At 40.3% G+C, this 27,865-nt stretch overlaps 1 protein-coding gene across 8 annotated transcripts in view; it reads left to right on the top strand.

Moving 5' to 3' along the window:
- Positions 1-27,865, top strand: part of ZNF800 (zinc finger protein 800) — a 63,356-nt gene that overhangs the window by 6,092 nt on the left and 29,399 nt on the right. For 3 of the 8 annotated variants that reach the window (XM_051848018.3, XM_051848017.3, XM_051848019.3), the window contains exons 3-5: positions 2,117-2,212; positions 18,683-18,826; positions 23,278-24,970. In XM_051848018.3, coding sequence (XP_051703978.2) covers positions 2,117-2,212; positions 18,683-18,826; positions 23,278-24,970 — 1,933 coding nt within the window. Of the gene's footprint in view, positions 1-2,116; positions 2,213-18,682; positions 18,827-23,277; positions 24,975-26,177; positions 27,649-27,865 lie in introns of those variants that run through there. The other 5 variants (XM_089327990.1, XM_089327988.1, XM_051848021.3 and 2 more) reach the window with 4 other exon arrangements.

Here is a 27,865-nt window from a genome sequence, read left to right as displayed (position 1 = left end):
GCCTAAGCCCTGAAGCAGTGGAAGCACACACTGGGTTGTAACCCTCCTTATCTCCCCACGCTGAGTGGGTGGTCCCGGGTTATGATGCTGATACTTGTAGAACGTTACAGCATGTGAAAGACAGGTAAATAAAAGTGCCAGTTTTTCTCACAACCTTCTGTATTTGATAACTGATAGAAAAAGTCAGTTTTCCTTTTCAGCTACCTTGTTTCATATTACTTTGATCTAGCACTACATATTTATGCTTTTAGTTTTGCAAGGTAGGGCTAATTCAATCCCAGGATACGAAAGTGAAAATTTTTATTTTCAAAATGGAAAAATTGTTTCTACTATCAAATATATTTCTAAAGTGCACAGTTCTGAAAGCCTAGGCTCTGAAGTAGCTAGTGATGTGTGAAACAGAAAGTGAATATTACCCCCTGTAAACCTTCCCTGACAGGCTTTTCATGAAATTTTGTTGGTATCCTGTCAAGACTTTTTTGTTTATATTATTAGCATCTGTATATACAGATAAGCATGCCTTAAATTTATGTATTTTTAAATCTATCCAAGTGCATATTAATGTAATGGAGATCATATTCTGTAACATGCTTTTGTTGCTTAACAGTTTTTGACATCTTTTATTGACTGTACATGTAGCTCTACCTTATGCTTGCTTTGTTGTTTGTTTCTTTTGTTTTTAAAGATTTATTTTATTTATTTCAAAGAAGAGAGGTGGAAAGAGAGAGAGAGGTCTTCCATCCACTGGTTCACTCCCCAAATGGCCACAATGGCTAGGGCTGGGCCAGGCTGAAGCCAGGAGCTTCTTCCAGGTCTCCCACATAGGTAGCAGAGTCCCAAGCACTTAGGCCATCTTCCGCGGCTTTCCCAGGTGCATTAGCAGGGAGCTTGATCTGAAGTGGAGGAGCCGGGACTCAAACTGGCACCCACATGGGATACTGGCATTGCAGGTAGTTTAACCTGGTATGCTACACCTTATGCTTTCTAACAACTGTGAGATACTCTGTTGAATGGATATTTCATAGTTTAGTCTAGCCCCGGGATAGGGAACCTTTTTTTCTGCCAGGGACCATTTAGATATTTATTATTTGTTTGTTTTAAAAATTTATTTATTTATTTGAAAGAGTTAGAGAAGGAAAGGCAGAGAGAGAGGTCTTCCACCTGCTGGTTCACTCCCCAATTGGCTGCAATGGCTGGAATTGTGCCTATCCAAAGCCAGGAGCCTGGAGCTTCCTCTGGGTCTCTCACGCAGGTGCAGGGCCCCAAGGACTTAGGCCATCTTCCACTGCTTTCCCAGGCCATAGTAGAGAGCTGGATCGGAAGTGGAGCAGCCAGGACTTGAACCAGTGCCCTTATGGGATGCCGGCATTGCAGGTGGCATCTTTTTACCCGCCACACCACAGCATCAGCTCTCATTTGGATATTTATAACATTGTTAGTGAGCTATATAAAATTATAAACTTAACTTTGTGGAGTCACTGAGTTTCAAATTCTGCCTGCAGTTAGGTGACTTGGCAGGGTTTTACCAAATGGTTTTGCAGGTCTTGTATAGCCTGCGGGCTGGATATTTCCTATCCCTGGTCTAGTCCCTGTTGAGAGACTTTCAGGCTGTTTGAAATTCCTCTCAAATATATTCAGTGCTACAGAGTGCTGCAGTGCATCTTCTTGTCCATCACGTGCCTATCTAATTACTTTCTTAGGCAATGGTTTTGGGTTTTACTCTCATAATTGCCAGAGAGATGTATCATATTATCCAAAGGATTTTGGGATGTTTGTGAGGTATGGCTAGGCCATGATTGCCTTCGAATTTTGGCTAAATATAGGGGTCCCTCTTCAAAGGAAATTAAAAAGCAGGAAAAACATTTGTTTGACCTTAGTATCTGGCCTTAAGTAGCCTTAATTTAGCATTTACTTGAAAAATATTTTAATTTCTTCCATGTTCCATTAGTGCCTTACAAAGAAGATGGTGCGTTTTTATATATATGTATGTATGTATGTATACTCAATTGTGGTAATCATTAACATAATTGTAGTAAACCATTGTTGTACTTTACAGTAAATGATTTAAATAACCCTTTTTTTGTGGGATTGGGGTGGGTGTTTGTCTTCCATGTAGTTTATATCCTGGAACCTGGAGATCCTCCTTTGTTACAGCAACCACTACAGACATCCAAATCTGGTATTCAACAAATAATTGAATGCTTTCGATCAGGTATGAATGTTTTAGGATTGTATTTTTTCAATCTTCAAATAGCAGTTAGAAACTACCTAGAAGTCTTTAGAAATAATTTTTAAAGATACTAAGATATATATTTTGATTTTCTTTATAGAATATTTTTAATTGTCATATTTTTACAAAGTGGGTGAATAAACATTGAGTTGGTCTAAAAATTAGTTTTTAGTACTATACATTATATATTGATTTTAAAATTAGTTTAACGGGATGGAAATATGTTGTATGGTATATTTGCTAGTAAAGCTCTTCCTATCTTGGAATGTTCTTAACTTTGAAAGGCAGTAAATTATTCTGGGTCTCTCTAAGCTTTGGCACAGTAGACTAGTCATCAGGATGGTGAGATGTCACTTGTTCTACAACATCATCATCTCTGTTGGGGTGACTTAGCTTTTCCTACTAGAAACTTCTCTGGAGTTTCTGAAATGTCAGTATCTTTAATAGAACACAACTTAGAAAAAAACATTCTAGTCCTCATATCTTTAGATATATTTGTTCAGCTTTTTCTATTAGATTGTTGTAAGAATTGGTTTTATAATAAATACACTTGTGAAGTTGCAGTCTGGTGCTTTAGAATAGGTGTTACTGTGTACAAATGATTGAGAGCTGTTAGAACTCCTGTGTTACCAGTGGGGTTTTAGGTTGCTGGGCTTCTTCCGATCCTACCTGTCGTGATCGTGATCTACCTGTTCACCTCTTATAGATTTGGCTTCTCTGATGCCATAGACTCTTCAGTCAGCTACAAGCAAGTAAATAAATACAACTGACGAACAGCTAACTCATGGACACTTAAGGGATTAGAATATCTTATTATTTAGAACTTATTTTACTGAAAAATTTCTAAGTTTCAAAATAAGAGATGACTTACATGTTTAGCGTTAGTTTAGTATGGAAGACACTTTTAAACAAAGCCTATTTTTAAGTCGTAAAACGGAAATGCATGTATTTGTCAAACTTTAGGATTCTAAAAAATAGGCTTTCCCTTAATAGAAAATAAGAAAATAAAATTTTTTTCCTCTTACTCTTCAATATCCATTTCTTTCTTTTTTTTTTCTTTTTTACAGATTCATTTATTTTATTTGAAAGACAGAGTTACAGAGAGGCTGAGGCAGAAAGAGAGAGAGAGAGAGAGAAAGAGGTCTTCCTTCCATCCACTGGTTCACTCCCCAGATGGCCGCAATGGCCAGAGCTGTGCTGATCCAAAGCCAGGAGCCAGGAGCTTCCTCTGGGTCTCCCATGCGGTGCAGGGGCCCAGGGACTTGGGCCATCTTCCACTGCTTTCCCAGCTCCTAGCAGAGAGCTGGATCGGAAGTGGAGGAGCTGGGACTCGAATCGGCACCTATGTGGGATGCCAGCACTGCAGGCAGTAGCCTTACTCACTACAGCACAGTGCTGGCCCCTCAAGATCCATTTTTTAGACTTTTCATTTACAGCACTCATGGTATTACTTTCATGTATATTTAATTCAATAGATATTCAGTGTATACAGTGTACTTATCCTTATGTTGGATTATGGTATATAAACTGTTTTAGAGTATTGTGGCTTATTTCTTTTTGCTTTTGATGATTGCTCTTGGTTAACAGAAGTTTGTAGGTTAAATTCTCCTGTTATAAATAGTTAAAATTTCACTTATTAGGAACAGTATATTTCTGGCAAAACAGAAGAATGATTAATTTTTGTTGCTACTTTTATTATGGAGACAAACATTCTATTTATTTGTTATACCATGGATAGGAGGGTAACAGTTTTTCACATTTACTAATATTGCTAGCTCTAGGATTTTTTCCTAAAATTCAGAATATGAAATTAAGATTATTTCATACTGCTTCAGTTCATTTTAATGTTATTTGATTAAGGAATTAGAATTGGTTAAGTGATGAATACTTGAACTGGTGATAAAACTTCTTCCACAGGATCCTGTCCCCCACCATGCATGTGTTTTAATTTTGGAAGGTAAATATTTAAAGACACCATTATTTTCTTAGTGCTACTGTGATTATGATGTTTTCTTTGCTTGCCATTTCTTTACTGTCTTAGCTGAAGAAGAGATACTGTGAAATGGGTAATCTGAAATGATACAATTTCAGAATTGTTTATGTGTATATTTTTCTAAGACATTTATTTTGAAAGAGTTAGAGAGGGGGAGAGACAGAAAGATCTTCCATCTGCTGGTTGACTCACCAAATGGCCACAGTGGCCAGCGATGGGCCAGGCCAAAGCCAGGATCCAGGGGCTTCATCTAAATGTCCCACCTGGGTGGCAGGGACCCAAACACTTGGACCATCTTTCGCTACTGTTCCCAGGCCATTAGCAGGGAACTGGATCAGAAAGTTGAGCAGCTGAGACAGGAGCCAACACCCATATGGGATGCTGGGCAGAGTAGGCAGCAGCTTTGCCTGCTTTACCACAATGCTGACCTGTGGGGAGCAACTCAGACTAGACTGAGTTACTGGAATTAAGACTTATTCTATGCATCTGCTCTCCCACAATATGGTGCTGGGAGAGGAGGAAACAGCTTCTACACAGCTGCCTCCAGTTCAACCAATAAGCAGCAGGACCTGCTCCTGATTGGAGGAGAGCAGCGTTACTCGGCGTGTGGGTAGCAGAGTTGGGATTGGTGGAAGAGGACTATAAAGGAGGAGAGAGACAACATCTAAGAGGAACATCTATCTGAAGGAACACCTGTGCAGCCGCCAAGAGAGCCGGCTGGCGGTGTGCCGCTCCCCCGCGGAAGTGGGGAAAGTGGCTAGGGGGAACCGCCCTTCCACGGAGGTGGAAGGGTTGGTAGCCAACCCGGGAAGAACCAGCAGCAAACCCGGGGAGGGCCGAGCAGACGAAAGAACAGCACAGGGTCCTGTGTCGTTCCTCCACGAAGAGGGGGAGCGACACTGACCCATATCTTTTTTTTTTTTTTAAGTTTGTTTATTTGAGAGACATAGAGACAGAGACAGATAAACATAATTCCCATCTGTTGGTTTACCCCCCAGATACCCACAATAGCTAAATCCAAAGCCAGGAGCCAAGACTCAGTCAGGTCTTCCATATAGGTGTCAGGAACCCAAACACTTGAACCATCATCTCTGCTTCTTTGGTCTGTATTAGCAGGAAGCTGGAGTCCTGAGCAGGAGAGATAGGCACAGAACCCACGCACTCTGATATGGGACATGGGCATCTTAATCAGCGTCTAAACTGCTAGGCCAAATGCCTGCCCCATATGTTTATCTTCGGAAATGTTTTCTTTTCAAAATAATCCCACCATGTTTGCCTTTCAAGTACTTTTTTTTGTGTAAACAAATTCTGAAAATACTATAATTTTAATTCTCTAAGTACCCAGCAGTTTAAATTATGGGTAACTTAGAAATATGAGGAGATGTACAGAGAAAATACTTTTGGGTTACAAAAGAATCCTTTTACTTCTTTATTGTGTCCAATAACTAAAATTAATTTTAATTTCTTCAAGATATATCTGGATCCTGCAGGGGATCCATTTGGATATTTATAGCATCATGTGTGGGCCATATACAATTATCAGCTTAAATTAGCCTGCTATAGATTTATTGAATTTCAAATCCTACCTACCTTTCCTTGGCAGGGCCAAACCAAACGATTTCACATGCTTCGTATGGCCCGGGGACCTGACATTCCCCACCACTGATCTAAAGTCTCAGGTAGCTTTTCTTTAATACTTAGGTATTGAAATTAAGGTTGCCTAACATCTTGAAAGGATGTGATAGAAGTTTGTACTACATGACTTAGGAACTGAGCATCCTTCTAACCCAGAGACACTGGGTTCCTCCCTGTCCCACTTAATCTCCCAACCACACCCTCAATGCCTCATCTTTTTCCATCCTCTTCCCATTTCAGCTAGGTCACACGTGGTTAGAGAACTATCCTGGTGGTGCTTTATCTTTGCCACATACTGGGTGATAGACCTCTGAAGTCTGTGCTTTTGCTCTGATTACCCTGAGAGGCTAAGTCGGTTTGGACAATGATAAATTAGGGTATTTGGCTTTATTAAGATAGTTGTCTTCGTATATTGTATCATCTCTAGTTAAGTGTCTCACTGTCTTCTGCCTACTCTGGGAGTGTGTGTCCTGAAATTATATCCTGTCCAAGCTATAAGTTCATAAGTGGCTTCTGAGGAAGGAGTTGACTCATTTTTAAAGTCCAGCAACCCCATGAACGCTGTGTGTGATGGTGACCAGTTCCAACCCATTCTCTTTGCTTTATACTTCAGCTTTTTGCTTTGTACTTTTTTTTTTTTGGCTTTAAGTTACAAATTAAGAGATACTGTTGGCATTTGTTTCTGCCTGCTTGACTAGTAAATTAATGTAAATAGATTTTTCTTTTTGGAGTAAGTATTATATGCCTGTGGCTTCAACAAGATAATGAAGTACAGAATGGTGTAGATCAAAAAAAGAAATCTTTTAGAGTTCTCTCACTCAGTTCTGCTTTGTTCAGGCAGCCATGCTGAATGGTTTATATGTTTTCTTCCAAAGACCCTCTATGCATACACAAATATACAAGAATACTTCAAAAAGCTTGTGGAAAACAGAATTAAAATATAAGTTTATTGTGTTGTAAAAATGTTTGAAATCTATGGATTGTCTTTCCATAACATACATTTTCCATGAAGTTTTGGAAGATACCTTTTTCTTCCCAGTATAAGTGGTAGCGGACACGGTATGCTCTTGTGTACTTCTGTATTAACAGTAAACTGGACTATTGTTGCAATTAGTCCATAGTTGGAGCCCTCACTTTTTAGAAAGCTGCTTGTTAGATGTACAATTTGGGACATGCTCAATCGGACTTGCCCCAAATGGTGGAGTTAGAAACGTGCCAGGGGATTCCAATACAATCCCATCAAGGTGGCATGTACCAATGCCATCTCACTAGTCCTAGTGATCAACTTCAGTTCACAGTTGATCACACTGATAGATCTAAGAGTCAAAGGGATCACACAAACAAGACTAGTGTCTGCTAATACTAACTGATAGAATCAAAAAGGGAGAGAACGATCCAACGTGGGAAGCGGGATACACAGCAGACTCATAGAATGGCAGATGTCCTAAATAGCACTCTGGCCTCAGAATCAGCCCTTAAGGCATTTGGATCTGGCTGAAGAGCCCATGAGAGTATTTTAGGCATGGAAAGCCAAGATGCTGTGGGAAAAAAAAAAAAAAAAAAAGAAGACCTAAATGAAAGATCTCTGCGAGTGAGATCCCAGTGGAAAGAACGGGGCCATCAAAGAAGGAAGTACCTTTCTCTGAAGGGAGGAGAGAACTTCCACTTTGACTATGATCCTGTCGGAATAAGATAGAAGTCGGCGAACTCAAAAGGCTTCCAGAGCCTTGGCAACTCCTGACTAGAGCCTAGGGAGATTACTGATGCCATAAACAAGAGTGTCAAATTGTTAAGTCAACAACAGGAGTCACTGTGTACTAACGTCTCATGTGGGATCTGTCCTTAATGTGTTGTCCAATGTGAAGTAATGCTATAACTAGTACTGAAATAGTATTTTACACTTTGTGTTTCTGTGTGGGTGCAAACTGATGAAATCTTTACTTAATATATACTAAATCGATCTTCTGTATATAAAGATAATTGAAAATGAATCTTGATGTGAATGGGATGGGAGAGGGAGCAGGAGATGGGAGGGGTGCGAGTGGGAGGGAAATTATGGGGGGGAAGCCATTGTAATCCATCAACTGTACTTTGGAAATTTATATTTACTAAATAAAAAAAAAAGAAAGAAACTTGTGCTCAGGTGCACCTGGAAAAAAAAAAAAAAAGAAATCTGCTTATTTTGCAGCTATAGATTTTCCATTCTTGAAATCCCTGATGTGAGAATGGCTTCTGGTACTAGGTTGACTATGCCCTACCCTTTGGGGAATCATGCCTTGACTATATTAGTCCTTTAAGGAACATGTCTGTGATACATTTTCTTCAATTTTTCTTCCTTTTTTTAAAAATTTATTTATTTGAAAGGCAGAGTTACAGAGTGCAGAGGTAGAGGCAGAGAGAGAAGGGGGGTAGCTGAGGGGGCTGGTGCTGTGGCATATTGGGTAAAACTGCCTCCTGCAGCGCCAGCATCCCATATGGGCGCCAGTTCTAATCCCAGTTTTTTTTTTTTTTTTTTTTTTTTTTTTTTTTTTTTTTTTTTTTTTTGACAGGCAGAGTGGACAGTGAGAGAGACAGAGAGAAAGGTCTTCCTTTTGCCGTTGGTTTACCCTCCAATGGCCGCCGCGGCCGGCGTGCTGTAGCCGGCGCGCTGTAGCCGGCGCATTGCGCTGATCCGAAGCCAGGAGCCAGGTGCTTCTCCTGGTCTGCCATGGGGTGCAGGGCCCAAGGACTTGGGCCATCCTCCACTGCACTCCCGGGCCATAGCAGAGAGCTGGACTGGAAGAGGGGCAACCAGGACAGAATCCGGCGCCCCGACTGGGACTAGAACCCGGTGTGCCGGTGCCGCAAGGCGGAGGATTAGCCTAGTGAGCCACAGCCGGCCCCCAGCTGTTCTACTTCTGATCCAGCTCTCTGCTGTGGCCTGGGAAAGCAGTAGAAGATGGCCCAAGTGCTTGGGCCCCTGCACCAGTGTGGGAAGAAGCTCCTGACTCTTGGCTTCAGATCAACGCAGCTCCAGCCTTTGTGGCGTGAACTATCGGATGGAAGACCTCTCTCTTTCTCTGCCTCTTCTTCTCTCTGTGTAACTCTGACTTTCAAATAGATAAATCTTTATTAAATAGGAGATCTTCCATCCACTAGTTCACTCCCCAGTTGGCTTCTACGGCTGGAGCTGGACCGATCCAAAGCCCGGAGCCAGGAACCAGGAACCAGGAGTTTCTTCTGGGTCTCCCATGCCGATGCAGGGGCCTAAGTACTTGGGTCATCTTTTTTCCCAGGCCATAGCAGAGAGCCAGATCCAAAGTGGAGCTGCTGAGTCATGAACCAGTGCCCATATAGGATGCCAGCACTGCAGGTGGCAGCTTTACCTGCTACACCACAGTGCTGGCCCCTTTTCTTCCTCTTTATTAGCACTTACATCTTTCTCTTTGACCACCCCCCCACCCCGGGGAAAAAAAAAACCAAAGCAAAATTTTAAATAACAAGTAAAAGGTATATTGTCTTTGTCTTCAGATATTTATTAAGGAGATTTTTGTTGAATATAATATTTTTAGTGGTTAAGTCGCCTGGTTAGAGATGACTTTGGAATGTCTTGTCTGCTAGAGGAACTGTGGAATGCACTAAGGTTAGAAACTGAGATATGGAGGGAAAATAGCAGTGTCCAGAACTTGTCTTGAATTTAACATCTCACACTGAGTTTAACATCTTTTTCAATTCTTGAAAAATATAATACTGTGGAAAAAACATTCTATATGTAGTATATATTGAAATACTGTGTGTAGAAAACTTAATAATTTTTGATTCTTAAAGAATAAATTGTAACTTTTTTTTAAAGATTTATTTTATTTATTTGGAAGAGAGAGAGAGAAAGAGAGAGAGGTCTTCCATCTGCTGGAAAACTCCCCAGATGACTGCAAGGACTGGAGCTGCACTGATCCGAAACCAGGAGCTAGGAGCTTCTTCCGGGTCTCCCACACGGGTGAAGGAGCCCAAGGACTTGGGCCATCTTCTACTGCTTTCCCAGGCCACAGCAGAGAGCTGGATCGGAAGAGGAGCAGCTGGGACTAGAACTGGTTCCCATATGGGATGCTGGCGCTTCAGGCCAGGGCTTTAACCCGCTGTGCCACAGCACCAGCCCCCTGTAACTTTTCTTTTAGAATATATTAGTGAAAAATGAGAACTAGTTTGTGTGGTTTGTTATTAATTTCCCAAGTTTAGGTTTGCTCATTTAACTTGTTAGTTTTTTTCCCTAATTACTTGAAGCAGTTTTAATTGCAGTTAGTATAAGCTGTACCTGTAGGATGATGTCTCAGTCTTGACTCTGTAACAAAAGTTTAGGACAGAAGTGTGATTTGTCTAGTTACATAGGAGAGTGCCATTTGCTATGGTGGACTTTTTTTTTGGTGCAACATTAGGGGGAGGTTGTTGTTACATAGCAATTGTAAGAAATTTAAAATGGGAGACTGGCGCCGCGGCTCAATAGGCTAATCCTCTGCCTGTGGCGCTGGCACCCCGGGTTCTAGTCCCAGTTGGGGTGCTGGATTCTGTCCCGGTTGCTCCTCTTCCAGTCCAGCTCTCTGCTGTGGCCTGGGAAAGCAGTAGAAGATGGCCCAAGTGGTTGGGCCCTGTACCCGCATAGGAGACCAGGAGAAGCACCTGGCTCCTGTCTTCGGATCAGCGGGGTGTGTGGGCCACAGCGCGCCGGCTGCAGTGGCCATTGGAGGGTGAACCAATGGCAAAGGAAGACCTTTCTGTCTCTCTCTCTCACTGTCCACTCTGCCTGTCCAAAAATAAAAAAATAAAAAAGAAATAAATTTAAAATGGGAGTAGATATTTTTTGCACAAATAAGAAAAATGTAGATTTGTTCTTAAATTCATCTTCAAAGCATGCCTCTGTGGCTGTGTTCCTTGGAGAACAGTCCTTTATATTAGTCTGTGATTTCTCAGGACCATAAGGCACATCCTTAATTTTAATATTTTCTGTGAGTAACATTTTACCTGGTATTTAATAGGTGCTCAATGAGTGTTTATTAGATTAAACTAAAGGATTCACCAAGTGGGCACTGTTAAAGTAATTTTATTCTACTTATAAATTTATTTTGGTATGTGTTAATCTTCCATAATAAATCTAGTTTTTTAACCAACTCTTATAGATCATGATTTCAGTATGACAATTTCTGTGATTTTTTTTTTTTTTTTAAACAGGCAGAGTGGATAGTGAGAGAGACAGAGAGAAAGGTCTTCCTTTGCCATTGGTTCACCCTCCAGTGGCCGCCACAGCTGGTGCGCTGCGGCCGGCGCACCGCGCTGATCTGAAGGCAGGAGCCAGGTGCTTCTCCTGGTCTCCCATGGGGTGCAGGGCCCAAGCTCTTGGGCCATCCTCCACTGCCTTCCCGGGCCACAGCAGAGAGCTGGCCTGGAAAAGGGGCAACCGGGAAAAAAATCCGGCACCCCGACTGGGACTAGAACCCGGTGTGCCGGCGCCGCAAGGTGGAGGATTAGCCTATTGAGCCGCGGTGCCGGCCGACAATTTCTGTTTTACGTTTTCTTTTTAAAAGATTTATTTATTTATTTGAAAGTCAAAATTACAGAGAGAGAGGGAGGACAGAGACATATTTTTCATCTGCTGGTTCACTTCCCCCATGGTCCCAATCACTGGGTGTGGGCCAGGCTAAAGGCAGGAGCTTCATCTGGTTCTCAGTTGCCCAAATACTTGGACCATCTTCTGCTGCTTTCCTATGCTTATCAGCAGAAAGCTGGATCCAAAGTAGGTGCAGAGCATATGGGACTTGAACTGGCACCTGTATGGGATGCCAGCATCGCAGGCAGCAGTTTAACCTGCTACGCCACAGCACCAGCCCCAAAGCTTTCTTAGTTTTTACCTTTGAGTTCTTACAGGAGTAGGGAACTTTGGGTCTTAGGCCATATAAGGCCCTTAAAATCATATGGGCTGGTAGTGCCAAGGCTACTGCTGTAGGAGGACTCCAAATTGAATATGTTTGTAGCAGGCTAATTTTTAAGTTGATAATTTTGTATGGCCCATGAGTGATGTTACAAATATTCAGATGGTCCTTGGCAGAAAAGAGTTCCCCACCCCATAAGGGATGATAGGTTAGAAATTTCCTTCAAGAGTTTTGATGAGATATGTAGATTTGCTTGCAATGTTGGGATTAAATACTGTGATTAAAAATTATCCTAAAGAAGAATGAACTCGCGTGAGCCACCAACAGTCACGTGGTATGCCATGTAAAAAACACTTTGTCACAGCTTTAAAATGATTATTGACCAAAATGTCAGCATATTAAGGAGAAAAAATGAAAGCTTGTCTTTGTCCAGCACAGAAAAGGTAGAATTAATATTCTGTTATAAAGTGACTGCTATGCAAATTCCTTTTGAAAAAAATACTTTATTAGTACTGTAGTAAACTTGCTGCTAAGGAGTAGGACAGATAAACCTTTGATAAAGTTTAATTTTTATTGATTAGCTATTATATATGAAAATCTGGGATATACACTAATTAATTACTCTTTAGGTATAAACACTTTTGCCCTTTGAGGGGCTTAGTTTTTTGTTTTTGTTTTGTTTTTTTAAAGATACTAGTAGTAGTGTGTCGCTCCCCGTCTTCGTGGAGGAACAACACTAAACCCTGCCTAGGCGTCATATCCGAGTCACGGCACCATTATGTCGCTCCCCGTCTTCGTGGAGGAACGACACTAAACCCTGCCTAGGCTTCATATCCGAGTCACGGCACCATTATGTCGCTCCCCGTCTTCGTGGAGGAACGACACAGGACCCTGCGCTGTTCTTTCATCTGCTCGGCCCTCCCCGGGTTTGCTGCTGGTTCTTCCCAGGTTGGCTACCGTCCCTTCTACCTCCGTGGAAGGGCGGTTCCCCCTGCCACATTCCCCACTTCCGCAGGGGAGTGGCACTCTGCCGGCCGGCTCTCTTGGGGGCTGCACAGGTGTTCCCCTTAGATGTTCCTGGTGCATGCCGTCTCTCTCCTCCTTTATAGTCCTCCTTGCCAATCCCAACTCGGCTGCCCACACGCCGAGTACGCTGCTCTCCTCCAATCAGGAGCAAGTCCTACAGTTTATTGGCTGAACTGGAGGCAGCTGTGTAGAAGCTGTTTTCTTCTCTCCCAGCGCCATATTGTGGGAGAGCAGATGCATAGAGTAAGTCTTAATTCCAGTAACTTAGTCTAGTCCGAGTTGCTCCCCACAGTAGTGGGGCTGATGTTATGGCATAGCAGGTATGTGGCATCTCATGTGAGTGCTGGGCTGTGTCCTGGGTGCTCCACTTCCGATCCAGCTCTCTTCTGTTGGCTTGGGAAAAGTAGCAGAAGATGGCCCAAGTGTTTGGGCCCTTGCACCTGTGTGGGAGACCCAGAGGAGCTCCTGGCTTCGGATTGACGCAACTCCAACTGTTGTGCCATCTAGGGAGTGAACCAGTGGATGCAAGACAACTTTCTCTCTCTCTCTCTTTCTCTCTCTCTCTCTCCCTCCCTCCCCCTCCTTCTCTCTCTGCCTCTCTTTAACTCTGCCTTTCAAAAAAAAAAAAAACCAATTAAGGCAAGAAAGAGTGAAAGAGTGTAAGGAGTAATTAGAAGGCAGGCATGACTTTCTGTTTGTCAGGATCTAGAGTAGAAGAACTGTATGGCTGTCTAGATGATCAAGCGGGATGTCTCGGGTCACAGGAAGTTTTAGCTATTGAGAGAGGTGCACAGTTGGTTGTCTGTATCTAATCTTTTTTTAAAAAAGATTTATTATTTATTTGAAAGGCAGAGAGAGAGAGAGAGAGAGGTCTTCCATCCACTGGTTCACTCCCCACATGGTCACAACGTCCAGAGCTGTGCCAGTCCGAAGTCAGGAGCCAGGAGCTTCTTCTGAGTCTCCCATGCACATGCAGGGGCCCAAGCACTTGGGCCATCTTCTACTGCTTTCCCAGGCCATAGCAGAGAGCTGGACAGGAAGAGGAGCAGCCAGGACTCAAACCGGCACCCATATGGGATGCCAGCACTGCAGGCGGTGGCTTTAACTGCTACACCACAGCGTCGGCCCCTTCTGTGTCTAATTTTAAGTGAGCAAAGCAATCAGAAAATGGTAGCTGATATTGAAAACAGCCATTACATTCCTATGGAAAAACGTAAAACCTTTACTTCATTTATTTTTAATTATTTCATCTCCGAGAACAAGTTATTCCTTTTTTTTTCTTGTTAAAAGACTATTTATTTTGAGAGAAAGAGACAGAGAGAAAGAGAGAGAGACAACCCCCTCCCTGCAATCTGCTGTTTCATTCCCTAAATGCCTTTAAAGGCCCGAAGGCTAAAGCTGTAACTGAAGCTGGAGCCGGGAACTCAGTCCGGATCTTCTTTTTGGTGGTGGGAATGTAGTCCTTTGAACCATCACTGCTGCCTTCCGACAAGAAGCTAGAGTCAGTGTTGGAGCTGGGAATGAACCCAGGCACTCCCAGATGGGCTCGGGCATCTCAAGCAGGTCAAATGCCTGCTCCCATAAAGCTTTGAATGGTGCCTGAAAGCAGCACAGAGAAAATGATTTTGTTTTTATTGTAGTCTGTATTTGTGAATGAGTGTCGCTCCCCCTCCTCATGGAGGAGCAACACTAAACCCTGCCTAGGCTTCATATCCGAGTCACGGCACCATTATGTCGCTCCCCCTCTTCGTGGAGGAACCACACAGGACCCTGCGCTGTTCTTCCATCTGCTCGGCCCTTCTTGGGTTTGCTGCTGGTTCTTCCCGGGTTGGCTACCGTCCCTTCCACCTCCGTGGAAGGGCGGTTCCCCCTGCCACTTTCCCCACTTCTGCGGGGGAGTGGCACACCGCCAGCCGGCTCTCTTGGGGGCTGCACAGGTGTTCCTTCAGATAGATGTTCCTGGTGCATGTTGTCTCTCTCCTCCTTTATAGTCCTCTTCCACCAATCCCAACTCTGCTACCCACACGCGGAGCACGCTGCTCTCCTCCAATCAGGAGCAGGTCCTGCTGTTTATTGGTTGAACTGGAGGCAGCTGTGTAGAAGCTGTTTCCTCCTCTCCCAGCGCCATATTGTGGGAGAGCAGATGCATAGAATAAGTCTTAATTCCAGTAACTCAGTCTAGTCCGAGTTGCTCCCCACAAATGAGACACACTTATTTTTCTCATTTGTAAAATGTAGAAAGTATAATTAGGAAGTCTTTAAGATAATTTTGACCTCCCATGTCCATTTTACATAGATTAAAAAAAAACCTTATTTTTAGAGAAGGTTTTCTTTTTTTTCTCTTTGTTTAACTTTTATTTAATAAATATAAATTTCCAAAGTACAGCTTTTGGATTACAGTGGCTTTTTCCCCCCATAACTTCCCTCCCACCCGCAACCCTCCCATCTCTTGCTCCCTCTCCCCTTCCATTCACATCAAGATTAATTTTCAGTTCTTTAGAGAAGATTTTCTTAAACAGGGTTCTCGATGTGCCATTTAACCTGAGGACCTGGAATACACTGTGAGCCTTCTCTGTTCTCCTAGATCTCCAGTTTAATGGGGATACAGAAAAGTAATTAATTACAAGAGGAGGATAAACTAGTTCAGGATGTACAGAGTGATAGAGAGTATAAGTGATAAGTGTGTGTGTGTGTTTTTTTTTTTTTTTTTGATAGGCAGAGTGGATAGAGAGACAGAGAGAAAGGTCTTCCTTTTGCCGTTGGTTCACCCTCCAATGGCCACCACAGCTGGTGCACTGCGGCCGGCGCACCACGCTGATCCAAAGGCAGGAGCCAGGTGCTTCTGGTCTCCCGTGGGGTGCAGGGCCCAAGGACTTGGGCCATCCTCCACTGCCTTCCCGGGCCACAGCAGAGAGCTGGCCTGGAAGAGGGGCAACCGGGAAAGAATCCGGCACCCCGACAGGGACTAGAACCCGGTGTGCCGGCGCCGCAAGGTGGAGGATTAGCCTATTGAGCCACGGCGCTGGCCAGTGATAAGTTCTTACAAAGTGTCAGAAGGCTTCCATCTACCCTGGGATCTGAAGGATTATTGTAAGTGATCTAGACTAGGGAAGTGGGAGAATTGATACAGCCAGAGAGAAAAAAGAAAAATGTAGGTGAAGCTTGAAAAGTGAGGGAGAAAGAACATTTGGTATTATCTCTAGAACTCAAAGAAATTTGGTATGTCTGGATCAATAGTAACTGTGTGTGTGTGTGTGTGTGTGTGTGTGTGCACGGGTGTGCCGAGGGGAAGTATTTGTGATTGATGATTGATTAGTCAAAGTCAGGGTCAGATGTTTTTAGATGTTTATTGATAATAAATAGGTACTTCCTGCTGAATATAGCTTGAATAACTAGGGCTGATTAAGAAATTGATGTGTCCCATAAAGGCCTCCACACAGCAGTATCCCACAAAAGGGGAGGCAGGAGGAGAGATAGTGGGCCTGTACCCATACAGACTCGTCTAAATGCCGTTTGTGTTCTCAGTTCTTTGCTGGGATGCCTGCCTGGGCTGTCAGGTGCATGCTCTTCAGTGAGCTTTGCTAGCTTGCTTGCTGCCAGGGGAAAAGAAATTAGTAGTGTGTTGGGTCTGATATGGTTGAGAGAACCTGGGAGACCAAGTCAGACGTCTGCTTTATGGATATTTTTACCTTTGACTTCTTTATGCATGATCTGTTGTTGTTTACAGACTATTGCATGCTTTAAATCTGCTACCATGCACTTTCTGTTTAAATCTTCGTTAAATTCCCAAGTTAAACCTAGTTCATGTTATTTCCTTGTTCCTCTTCAATATTTATTGATGTCTTTAAATTCAGAATTGAATCTCTAATTTTGGGTCCAGCAGGTCTTTTAGAATGAGTGTGCAGAAATCTGTTTATCATCCCACTGGTACCAGTACACTTCCTTGTCTTAATTTTTTTCCAGTAGAAATGCAGGTGTACAATTTAAAGTTTCTGGGACTTAAACTCAATTTTCTTTCATGGTTCTTCAAGATGAGTTTTGCCTTGTGTTTTGTAAGATAGGTAAACTGAAGTGCAAGCATGATATAGCTCTTTAAGGTTGCACAACTAATTAGTACCAGATTTGGAATCTCTAGACAGTAAAGTTCTAAGAACTGGTAATCAATCAGATTCTGAGAATTTTGAGAGCTGACCTGTCTTAAAAATGGTACAGTACACTTTAAAAATCACACGTAAACATACTATAAATTGATTGAATCATTTGATGGAAACATTTAACTTTTCTAAACTCTACAATATTAATTATGGTAATAAGATACTTCATACCTGATTCTCATTAGTAGTGCCAGAGTTTGATAGGTAGTCAAGTGCTTATTGAATGACAGAAAGTTTTGCACCTACATAGTCTTAAAGGTATTTTTCAGGGCACTTAGGTTTTTTCTCCTTCAATATTATTATCTTTTTTTTAAGAAGGTTTATTTATTTATTTGAAAGTCAGAGTTACAGAAAGAGGGAGAGACAGAGATCTTTGATGCACTGATTCACTCCCCCAAATAATGGCAATGGCCAGGGCTGAGCTGGGCCAAAGTCATGAGCAGGGAGCTTCATCTGGGACTCCATGCAGGTAGCAGGAGCCCAAATACTTGGGCCATTTTCCGTTGCTTTCCCCAGACCATTGTCAGGGAGCTGATCAGGAGTGAAGCAGCCAGGACATGAACCGGTGCCCATGTGGGATGTTGGCGTCGCAAGTGTTGGCTTTACCCTCAGTGCCACAACACTGAACCCTTATTATTTTTCACTCGAGGAAACTAAAAACACAGTAATTAATAAGGTACTACAGATCAGTTTTGTCAGCCTACCTGTGTTAAAGACCTGTAGCAAGTTGTGACAAAAGGTCTTCCATGTGTATTTTGTTCCTGGTGTGTATTTTTATTTTCAAGGTTATATTCTTGTTTTCATTTACTGTTTTCTTCACGTTTTGACCTTCCATCATAAAGCTTAGATCCTCTGATTCACTGGCGCTTCTTTAACAAATACTTACTGAGCATTATTAGAGCTGAACACTTTGTAGCTATAAGATAGGCTTGGTGTTGCCTGCTGTGGAATTTATAATCTAGTAAAGAAGAGCATTTAACCAGTAACCACATCAGTGCTTATTAATTGCAATTGGGGTAAATGTTTTGTGGGAGAGAGGCTTTGAATAAATTGATAGTACTGTTAGGAAGCCTAAGCAAAATTCAAAATTATCTCTCATTAAGGACAAAGATTCCCTAGTATAGCACTAAAAAGCCAAAATCCCATGTTGGCCCAGAACTTAAAGTAATTGGAGCTGAATTTAAAAAGAGAACTTACAGGCAATCATGTGATAAAATTTCAGACTTCTTCAAGGAATTAAGGGAATATGTATTAAAAATCTCCTTGTTCACTTCCTAATGCAGGAAAGAGCTGGCAGAACCAGCTAAACCGTTGTGCTGGAAGTGGTGGGCCATTTAAATTTTCTGCCTACTCCAGAATGTTGAGTTGGAATCTCAAGGGGAAGGTTGCCTGCATCTTTATTCCTAACCCATTGTAGTGATCAACTGGATGTCAGAACCTCTGCCTTAGTCTATCCCAGGAATTAATTGGTTGAAGTAGAATCGCTTCTCAGCCTTTTGGCTAAGATCAAGTATGTGGCTGAAGTAGAAAAAGCATCAGTTTTAGCTGTCCAAATGATAGTAGGTTTTTGCTTAGAATGTAGTTTATAACTTAGTTCTTATATACTGTGGTAGAAATTGGCAGTGGCAATATTTTGTTTTCAAAGAGCAACTGCACTTTTGGATTGTAAACAGTGGTTGCTCAGTTTAAAAATGCATGTTAAAATTACCTTTTATGTTAAGTTTTCCTTTCTTTTTTTTCTCAGGAACTAAACAACTTAAGCATATTTTGTTAAAAGATGTGGACACTATTTTTGAATGTAAATTATGTCGCAGTCTCTTCAGAGGATTACCAAATTTAATTACCCATAAAAAATTCTACTGCCCACCAAGTCTCCAGATGGATGACAGTAAGTTTTATTCATATAATCAGTTATGCCTTTTATAGCTAGGTATTCTTATACTATAACTATACATTTGCATTAAAGTGGTATCAATATTATAGATAATTTAATAATGGAGAATAGAATGAAGTACTTTACTCAATGTGATATTCAGTTTCATAGATACTTTCATAATAATTTTTTCCACTTGAATTTTCCTAAATATATATAAGAAGTTAGATTTAAGATTACATTTATTTGTATTAAAATATTAGTTTTTAAGTGAGTGCAGCCACTGTGGAAAGCAGTGTGAATATTTCTTTCTTTCTTTCTTTTTTTTTTTTTTTTTAAGATTTATTTATTTGAGCCGGCACCACAGCTCACTAGGCTAATCCTCCGCCTGTGGCACCAGCACACTGGGTTCTAGTCCCGGTTGGGGCACCGGATTCTGTCCTGGTTGCTCCTCTTCCAGTCCAGCTCTCTGCTCTGGCCTGGGAAGGCAGTGGAGGATGGCCCAAGTGCTTGGGCCCTGCACCCACGTGGGAGACCAGGAGGAAGCACTTGGCTTTTGGCTTCGTATCTGCGCAGTGCGCCGGCTATAGTGGCCATTTGGGGGGTGAACCAACGGAAGGAAGACCTTTCTCTCCCCCTGCCCCTCACTCTCTGTAATTCTGCCTGTCAAAAAAAAAAAAAAAAGTTCTATTTATTTGAAAGACAGAGTTACAGAGAGAGAGGTAGAGACAGAGAGAGGTCTTCTATCTGATGGTTCACTCCCCAAAAGGCTGCAACAGCTGGAACTGAGCCAGTCAGGAGGCAGGAGCTTCTTCCTGATCTCCCATTTGGGTGCGGGGCCCAAGGACTTGGGCTGTCATCTACAGCTTTTCCCAAGTGCATTAGCAGGGAGCTGGAACAGAAGTGGAACAACTGGGAATTGAACTGGTGCTCATGGGATGCTGGCACTGCAGGCCATGGCCTCAACCCACTGCATCACAGCATCCCTATTTCTTAAGAAACTAGAAATAGACCTGCCATATGATCCAACAAAACTACTATTTGGATTTGTACCCAAAAGCTGTGAACTCATTTTAACAAAGAGGTATCTGCTTTACCATGTTTATAGGAGCATTGTTCACAGTAGTGAAAATATGGAATAAATAAGATCTCCATCATCAGACGAGTGGATTAAGATGTGCATACACACACACACACACTGGATATTATTCAGCTATTAAAAAGAATGAAATCCTGACCTTTGCAGCAAAATGGCTGGAACGGGAGGACATCGTATTGAGTGAAATAGGCCAGACCGCATGTTTTCCCTTCTATATGGAAGCTAAAAATTAAAAAAGAAAGAAGAAGAAATGCCCGTGTTTATTAGGTTTGGGGCAAATACAGTATTTTCTGAAATTTTAAGTGTTTGTCAAACAGATCGATAAGAATTGTACACTACTGTAGTTTTAGTGATTCTGTGACTTTTACAATTTATATGAGTGAAGTTGAACATCTTCTCATTTGATTATTGTTTATGGTCCTTGCCTGTTTCCTGCTGGACTGCAATCATCTTACATTTTATTTGTTGAACTCTTTATTTAGTAGGGCACTTAAGCCTTTGGCTATAATATAAATGAAAAATACGATGTCTCAAAAAAGAGAAGAAATAAATGCTCAGGTAAAAAAAAATCTAATACAGGTCATATGGCTTATATTCAAGGTATTTATAAGTTAAAATATTAATGCTATCTTAAAGAGAACCAACTTCTTGATATTTTCCCCTTTTTCTTCTTTAACAAAAATTTTTAAATTCCTTCTATTTGAGAGGCAGGGACATGTGCATTAGCAGGAAGCTGGACTAGGGAGTGGAGCTGGGACTTGAATCCAGTATGAGATGTAAGTGTCCCAAGCAGCATCTTAGCCTTTGGGCCAAACACTTTATTTTTTTATTATTTATCTATTTATTTATTTATTTTTTATTTTTATTTTTTTGACAGGCAGAGTGGACAGTGAGAGAGAGAGACAGAGAGAAAGGTCTTCCTTTGCTGTTGGTTCACCCTTCAATGGCCACTGCGGCCGGCGCACCGCGCTGATCCGATGGCAGGAGCCAGGTACTTCTCCTGGTCTCCCATGGGGTGCAGGGCCCAAGCACTTGGGCCATCCTCCACTGCACTCCCTGGCCACAGCAGAGAGCTGGCCTGGAAGAGGGGCAACCGGGACAGAATCCGGCGCCCCGACCGGGACTAGAACCCGGTGTGCCGGCACCATAAGGCGGAGGATTAGCCTAGTGAGCCGTGGCGCCGGCCTATTTATTTATTTTTAAAGACTTATTTTATTATTTATTTGAAAGACAGTTACAGAGAGAAAAGAGAGGTAGAGCCAGAGAGAGAGGTCTTCTATCTGTTGTTTCACTCCTCAGATGGCTGCCATGGCCAGAGCTGAGGTGATCTGAAGCTAGGAGCCAGGAGCCAGGAGCTTCTTCTGGGTCTCCCATGCAGGTTCAGGGGCCCAAGGACTTGGGTCATCTTCTGCTGTTTTCCCAGGCCACAGCAGAGCTGGATCAGAAGTGGAGCAGCCTGGACTTGAACCGGCATCCATATGGGATGCTGACATTGCAGGCCAGGGCCTTAACCCGCTGTACCACAACGCCAGCCCCTGTCTTTTTATTTTTTTAATAACTTATTACCAGATAGGATCCCTTTATTTCTCTTTAAGTAAATCAGAAGGTTGGAAATAAAGAACAAAGAATGGGTAAATTAACTGATTTCTTGAGAATAGTAGAGAGCATTTAAAAATCTTCTAGTGTTTTTGGGTCTCCATTTGAGGATTAGATTTGTTCTCAGTGAAGTTTATTTAGGTCTCTCTTTATCAGATACTAGATTGTGTAGCAGGCTAACTTCAGATCAGAAATAGCTATGTGATGAAGGCGGGTAGCACAATAATAAAGTCTGCAGAACCAGATATTTGTAGAATTGAATGTCCTGTTCCTATATAATTAAGTTAGCAGGATATATGATAGTATTTTTTTGTCTTAAAGTAATTAACAAAAATTCCTTAAAATATTTAATAATAAGGTACTTATTTCTTATTCAGAGATTTAACTTTGTGGACTTAACAAAAGATAAAACTTATTTTGCCAGTCTGATACTGTATGGATTTTATGCATTTTTCAACTTAACCTTTTTGGCATGGGGATGATTAGGCTCCCACTCTAATCCTGAACCCAGCCCTAACGGTCACTGTAACCCTAAGCCCTGTTGTGGGCCTTAGCCCTCAAGCAAACCTTAAATGTAACCACAACCTGTGCCAAAAGCTTCATTCTGACACCAGCTGTACAAATGCAGACTCCAAATATCAGAGTGGCTGCTTTAGTTATCATGAAGTTGACTGAAAGTATATTGTCAGGCATAGATGAGACAAAAATTTCATATTTGTTAATTTCATACTAGTGTTTCTTATTATGCTGCTTTTTATTACTGAGATATAAATTAAAAGGAAGTCTAGAGAGATGAGTTTTGAATTTGACCTTCTAGTTAAAATACTACTAGAAAATTAGTTTATTTGGGGTAGTTATTCTTTGCTAGTTTTCACTTGTAGACCTTACTGATTGAGTGAAATAGGTGAAGGCATTGCCAGATTATTGTGTAGTCTTTGACAATACTCATTGCTGTCATGAATTGTTTCTCCATACCTAAAAACATGGATTAGATTTGGTGCTATTGTAGTTAGATTGTAGGGTTGTATATGGAAATATAAGCAATGTTAGGCAGCTTGGTTACAGGAGGATATTTGGTTGCTTATTATGCAAGAAAATACAACTTGCTCTACTTTTGAAATAAATTTATAGTTTTAAACCATTTGTTTCAAAAAAGTTGTGTCATGTTAAGAAGACATATAGTAGGACTAAATTTAGCAAATATTTCTCCATTCATGTTTATATGATTGCTTACAATCTTAGCTTTCTCATTTCCCTAAGATAGTCAAATGTCCCCATATGATTAGAAGAGAATAATTATTATAGATGAATAGGAATGCTGTTATGTTTTCTTTAAAAATGATAATTTTACTTACACAGTAACATTCTTCATGATATTTTATGCATCCTGGATTTTGAGAACTTTGAATTGCCTTTGCTAGTCTAAAACATTGAAATTAAAGCATGAAATACTATTTTTATTGTTGGGACACCCATGTTCTTATGTTTTATATTAAAGGCACTTAGAGGCAGAAATAGCTGTTCAGATTGCACCTGTTCCTTAACAGTTGTGTGCCATGATGAGAATTTAAATGAAGGCATATTTTAGATTAATGAATACTAGTTTTTATCTTCATAAAATACTAAAGAGTAGATGATGCTCTTATAAAAATAACTATGAACCAATAAAGTGATAAATTTTAAGGAAGAGGCTCATATTACATGTTAAAATATTAGTGGGCTATAGCAGGCTAATTATTCCAGATTAAAATGTTGTTTTTTTCCTTAACAGACCTTCCTGATGTAAATGATAAACAAAGCCAAGCCATAAACGATCTCCTAGAAGCCATATATCCAAGTGTGGACAAGCGAGAATATATTATTAAGCTAGAACCCATAGAAACAAATCAGAATGCAGTGTTCCAGTATATTTCAAGGACTGATAATCCTACTGAAGTAACAGAGTCAAGCAGTACTCCTGAACAAGCTGAAGTGGAAATACAGGAAGCTACCGCCGAGCAGCCGAAAACAGTGCCAGTTACAGACACTGAGGTGGAAGCTGAAGAGCCCCCGCCTGTTGAGATTGTTGCAGATGAAGCTGCACCTGCACCAGATGAACAACCTCAGGAGTCACAGGTTGACTTGGAAACTTCGGACAATTCTGATTTTGGCCACCAGTTGATATGTTGTCTTTGTAGAAAAGAATTCAATTCTAGACGAGGTGTTCGTCGCCACATTCGAAAAGTACACAAGAAAAAGATGGAGGAACTAAAAAAGTACATTGAAACACGAAAGAATCCAAATCAGCCCTCTAAAGGACGCACTAAGAATGTTCTAGTTCCATTAAGTAGGAGTTGTCCAGTATGTTGTAAATCATTTGCTACAAAAGCGAATGTGAGGAGGCATTTTGATGAAGTTCATAGAGGACTAAGGAGGGATTCAATTACTCCTGATATAGCAACAAAGCCTGGGCAACCTTTGTTCCTGGATTCTGTTTCTCCTAAAAAATCTTTTAAGACTCGAAAACAAAAGTCGTCTTCAAAGGCTGAATACAATTTAACTGCATGCAAATGCCTCCTTTGCAAGAGGAAATATAGTTCACAAATAATGCTTAAAAGACATATGCAAATTGTCCACAAGATAACTCTTTCTGGAACAAACTCTAAAAGAGAGAAAGGCCCTAATAATACTGCCAACAGTTCAGAAATAAAAGTTAAAGTTGAACCAGCAGATTCTGTAGAATCTTCACCCCCTTCCATTACCCATTCTCCACAGAATGAATTAAAGGGAACAAATCATTCAAATGAAAAAAAGAACACACCGGCAGCACAGAAAAATAAAGTTAAGCAAGACTCTGAAAGTCCTAAATCAACTAGTCCGTCGGCTGCAGGTGGCCTGCAAAAACCCAGGAAACCCAAGCTCTCAGCTGGCTTTGACTTTAAGCAACTTTACTGTAAACTTTGTAAACGTCAGTTTACTTCTAAACAAAACTTGACTAAGCACATTGAGTTGCACACAGATGGAAATAACATTTATGTTAAATTTTACAAGTGTCCTCTTTGCACTTACGAAACTCGGCGGAAACGCGATGTGATCCGACATATAACTGTGGTTCATAAAAAGTCATCTCGCTATCTTGGGAAAATAACAGCCAGTTTAGAGATCAGAGCTATAAAAAAGCCTATTGATTTTGTTCTAAATAAAGTGGCAAAAAGAGGCCCTTCAAGGGACGAAGCAAAACATAGTGAATCAAAACACGATGGCACTTCTAATTCTCCTAGTAAAAAGTACGAAGTAGCAGACGTCGGTATTGAAGTAAAAGTCACAAAAAACTTTTCTCTTCACAGATGCAATAAATGTGGAAAGGCATTTGCCAAAAAGACTTATCTTGAACATCATAAGAAAACTCATAAGGCAAATACTTCTAATTCACCTGAAGGAAACAAAACCAAAGGCCGAAGTACAAGATCTAAGGCTCTTGTCTGGTGAGGAACAGTTAACAGAGTTTTGCTTTTCCCTCCCCATCGAACTAAAAAAATCATTTGACCATAATTTATAGCTGGTTCCATTTTAACACGTGCTTGCTTCCATATATCTCATGGCAAGGGGAACTGCAAGAGTAATGTGCGTATTGCATTTACCTCTTCAGTGACCTTTATTCCAGTGGCTTGGGAACAAAATTTAACCTCCAGAACTTATCTTCCATAGGACAATGCAATGTAGTTGTAGGTAGATGGCACAGGGTCAGTGCTTTCCTATTAATGTTCTAAAGTATATACATTTTATATTGGCTTATGTTTACAATAGAAGTCTTCTGTTTAACTAACTTTGCACGGGTTCAATTTGATTCATTGACTTAGACTACTAATTTATGCATTGTAGGAAAGTTAAATATATTAGGATGAATTTGTGAAGGCAATAATTATAGGAAAATAATATTTTGAGGCACTGCAATTATAAAAATTAATTTCTGTGACAGCTGAATAAAGTGGTGCACTCAGAAAAAAACAATCCCCAAATTGACTTTAGAAGGATTAACATTTATTATTTGCTTTAAACATAGTGCTTGCAAGCAAAAGGGGAAGGTGGCAAAGCAGAAGCTTGCGTGTCCCCCCCCCCCCCCTTTTTCTTGGGAGTGTGTGTTACTGTTTTTCAGTTTTGCTCTATGGGAAAAGTAATTATTAGATCCAGTTATTTTTTCGTTCTGTTTAATAAACTTCTCAGTGATCATTTCAACATAGTTATTATTTAAGTAGAGAAAAAATTTTTTTGGTGGTTGTATGTTGCAAGAAAAGGAAAATACCCATTTGGAAGGCAGAAAAATATTTTTAAAAAGTGTTGGAACAAATGTAGACTTTTAAAATGCAATATAAAATAAGAAGTAGATTCCCTACACTCGTTTTTGAAAGTAAATATTTCAAAAATTTACCTTCAGTACTTGTGTCCCTTGTATTAAGGCATTTAATGTAGTTAATGAGTATTAATTAGTTTCAGGTTCTAAAGCAAATTACTTACTTTGAGTGCTGAGTAGGTTAAGTGTTGTGATTTAATTGTCACACACATTTTTGTATGTGTGTGAGGAAAACTCAACATGAAACCATCCTTTAGGAAGTCATTTAATGTTGTATAATTTTAAAAGCAAGGTTTTATTGGTAAACTCAAAAGTGTTCATTTATTCCCATTTCTCCTCAGATAACTTCAAGTGATGTACGAAAAGGTTTGGAGTTCATTTTTGTGGAAAGACTTTAAATTGGTGTTAGAACCACTAAACATCTTCACATGGTACTATGAGGAAAAAAAGAAAAACATTCTCATAAGTTTTCAACTGTAACTGCTGTTTTCTGACTAAAATAATAACCATCTAACCACTTGTTTGTAAGGCAGTGCCTATCCCAGCACTTTCCAGTAGCTGCGACATTACTTGTCGTCATCACAGTCCATCCGCTAGCCACCTTGACCTTGTGCATTTGGTCTGCAGTTTCTACAGATACATTGTACGTTTTGTTTTCCAAACAGTTTGATGATTAAAGTGGTCAACACCCTGAAGAAACTACCAGTTTTTAATTGACAAAAAGACTTAACATCTTAATGATTTTAGTTTGGGTTCACTTTATTTGGCACAAGTTTCATCTGGATTGTACATATATATGATCTTTTAGTGAGTATATGAGAGAAACAAAAGACAAATTAGTATCAACATATTATAAATATTTAGTCAATTAAATATTTGTAATTATTTTTATATCCTTTTATTTCTAACTTGTTCTTTAGCACTTAAGTGTTTGAATAGTCTCTCTAAGATAGTTACTACAGGAAAATTCTAGTTCATTTTCATGAATGGATCATTAGGTTTTTTTCATTTATAACCATCTGAGGTTTTTATGAAAATTAAACATTCCCCAGTTTTTCCTGAAATTTTATACAAAGCACTTTAATGATAGATGCAACTTTATTTTTCAGTTTCTATTTTTTTTTTAAAAAAACGACCACACACATTTACTATTGTTAACATGAAAGTAGTAAATAACCTACTGATGTTTTGTGGATGCAGACAATCCATGTATAACACTTCTAATGATACTAGTTTATTTCTTTAAATACTGCTATAAAAGGAAAATGAGGGTAAAAACCCTGATTTTTCTCTTTCAAGAAAGATCAGAAGTGACCACTTTAGGTAATATTTGATTCAGACTGTAAAATTTAGAAAATAATGAATTCTTGGCCATTTTTGTAATCAAGATTTTAGGAAAAACAGAAGTACATCTATCTATGAAATTTTGGGCAGGTTTTTGTGCATTAATATTTTGTACTTCTTAGGGAATATTTTATTTTTTATTAATTTGTGTCAGATTATAATTTTAAAAGGAACAGCAGAAATATACCATGTTTTTATATAGGTTCACACTTGTACTTAGAAGGGACCCTGTCCACCTACATAATTTTTGTATAAAATTTTAAAATGTTGAAGATCCCACAAGGTCATAATAAAATGCTTTGATAGCTTAAAAAACGTTTACCCTTCCCAGTGCTTTGCACTAAAATATACTGTGAAAGGAAACTAGAGAGACTGTTATTGTTGCTGGAAATGTTCTATATTGAATGTACATGCTTTTGTTGGAAAATGTTGGAAAAATGTGATGGAAATAAACCAGACTCAAAGTTATTTCAGCTAAATGTGCTTCAAAAAAAGGTGCATTGGTTGAAACTTAAATGTTTTATTATCTTTAAACTTACTCAGTGACTGTGAGCAGCTACACTTGAATTATATCCTGACAGTTTTATTTTTAAGTAATAGAATAATAATTTCTCCTTAATTTAAAAACAGATTTACTTTTCCACATATGGAAGATTTGTGGTCTTATAGGTCTAACTATAATGAC

The sequence above is a fragment of the Oryctolagus cuniculus genome, chromosome 3 (assembly GCF_051225735.1).
Source record: "Oryctolagus cuniculus isolate XC-2025 breed Fujian yellow rabbit chromosome 3, ASM5122573v1, whole genome shotgun sequence".
Lineage (NCBI taxonomy): Eukaryota > Metazoa > Chordata > Mammalia > Lagomorpha > Leporidae > Oryctolagus > Oryctolagus cuniculus.
This window is presented reverse-complemented; position numbering and strand designations above follow the sequence as displayed.